Below are 1,801 nucleotides of genomic sequence, written 5' to 3' on the forward strand. Positions count from 1 at the left end.
AACTGAGAATGAGCTCTGATGCTGGAAAGCAAGAAAAAGGGAACATTATTACAAGCGAGGGAGCTGTGATTGGCGTTAAGAACAAAGTAAGGGACGGCCTCGCTGCTTTTGAAGGAAAAGAAGCAACGCAATGGGTAAGTATGAGCTAAAAAAGAACTTCCTTCATTGCAATACACTTCATTTCTCCTATTTGGAATAGATGCAGATTGAGGAAAGCAAGATAATAGTATACACTACTAGTTTCAGCGGAGTGAGGAGAGCACACGAAGACTGCAAGTACATTCTTGGCATATTTCACAACCACAGAGTCAAAGTTGAAGAGAGAGATGTTTATGCCAGCCAGAGCTATCACCGTGAATTAGAGAAAAGGCTTAAAGGGTCTGACTTTAGTTTGCCTCAAGTATTCATTAATGGACAACATATAGGAGTAAATATGCATAATAATAATTACGTGCAATAATACACAACACAGTCTTAGTACATAAAAATTAATTTATCCACAATTATTTTCTGAAGCATAAAATTTTAGATCATAAATTTAAGATACATGGTATGATAGTTTTTGTGAATCCTATAGGATAAGGAGATGGTTGATGAACTAAATGAAATAGGAGAACTAAAGAAAATGCTTCAAGAGTTCCCAGTGAGCTTTTAATAATCTTTTTGAATTTAATACTTGGCCCTTTTCTTATTTAGAAAATTAATACTTCCATATCATGTCAAATTTGTGGTGGTTATGACTTTATTCCCTGCATTAAATGTGGAGGGAGTAAGAACAGTGTCTTCAATAATTTCACTTCAGAGTTCCGTGCACTTAAATGCACAGCATGTGATGAGAATGGCCTACAGCCTTGCCCTCATTGCAAGAACTAGTGACATCATCAATTTATACCCTGTTTTGTATCAATGAATTTCACACACTCAATTTAATGCATGCAGAAATTAGTGTAGATTTATAGTAAAACATTAGACACAAGCACATCATCCTTTACCATTCCATTAATTTTACCAAGATCCATCCTTTGGATTTTGGCACATGATCTACAAATGAATGACTGACTGGCCTAAATTGATAATTTTTATTATTTTTTCAAAATTTTTCTTACAAAAATGATAACTGCATGTATTATTTGTTTGTAGTTTGAATGTACAAGTCAATGATGTCATATATAGAATCATACTGCTCCTATAGAACAAAAACAACAAATTATAAATCTATGCTTGATTCATCACATACCGGTGTAGTGACAGCTCCTGGTTTACTTCTTCTGACAGTTTTAGTTACTTGAAATACATCCACTACACCTTCTTTTATACACTGCTCTAGAGCAATACTCACTGAACAATAGACTCCTGAACGACTCACTGTATCACTACACACACACACATCAAAATTTTCCTAAAATTTATGATTATTATTTCTCCTTACCTACAATGTACCACTACTGGTCCTCTCTTTTGTCTGTTTCTCACTTCATTAATTACTTGTAGAATGGTACCAGCTTTTCTAACAACTCCATCTTGAGGCCAATCTGTCACTTGAAATTGTAATACATTTCTGCTCTCTTTATCAAAGGATAATTTAAGATTTCTTTCTGTATAACCATTTGCACTCCTTTTGTTATTGACTTCCACAGAAAATTCACCATGTCTCATTGAGCCAGTCCAATATTGATAGCAGCAATCCTACAAGCTTATAATAGAATTATACTAGCTCAGTTATGTAATACTTCATCTCCACACAGCATGACAATAGTAGACACTTTACAATCTACTATCATTTTCCAAAAGTCTCTCATAG

At 34.3% G+C, this 1,801-nt stretch overlaps 2 protein-coding genes across 2 annotated transcripts; one reads left to right on the plus strand and one right to left on the minus strand.

Moving 5' to 3' along the window:
• The first annotated feature begins 8 nt into the window (after positions 1-8).
• On the plus strand, positions 9-1,064 carry LOC100635502 (glutaredoxin domain-containing cysteine-rich protein CG31559-like). The gene is made up of 4 exons (XM_003391788.2): positions 9-134; positions 200-427; positions 578-643; positions 697-1,064. Exons 1-4 carry the CDS (start codon positions 9-11, stop codon positions 871-873), a joined length of 597 nt encoding a protein of 198 aa, XP_003391836.1. The 3' UTR covers positions 874-1,064.
• A 42-nt stretch (positions 1,065-1,106) lies between these two features.
• On the minus strand, positions 1,107-1,779 carry LOC109592169 (receptor-type tyrosine-protein phosphatase alpha-like). Its single transcript, XM_020007701.1, has 4 exons — positions 1,731-1,779; positions 1,430-1,686; positions 1,238-1,373; positions 1,107-1,186 (listed from the first exon to the last, which is right to left on the minus strand). Exons 1-4 carry the CDS (start codon positions 1,746-1,748, stop codon positions 1,127-1,129), a joined length of 471 nt encoding a protein of 156 aa, XP_019863260.1. The 5' UTR covers positions 1,749-1,779; the 3' UTR covers positions 1,107-1,126.
• Between the last annotated feature and the right edge of the window lie 22 nt (positions 1,780-1,801).

The sequence above is a fragment of the Amphimedon queenslandica genome, unplaced genomic scaffold, assembly GCF_000090795.2.
Source record: "Amphimedon queenslandica unplaced genomic scaffold, v1.1 AMPQUscaffold_6084_Cont21954, whole genome shotgun sequence".
In the NCBI taxonomy this organism is placed as follows: domain Eukaryota; kingdom Metazoa; phylum Porifera; class Demospongiae; order Haplosclerida; family Niphatidae; genus Amphimedon; species Amphimedon queenslandica.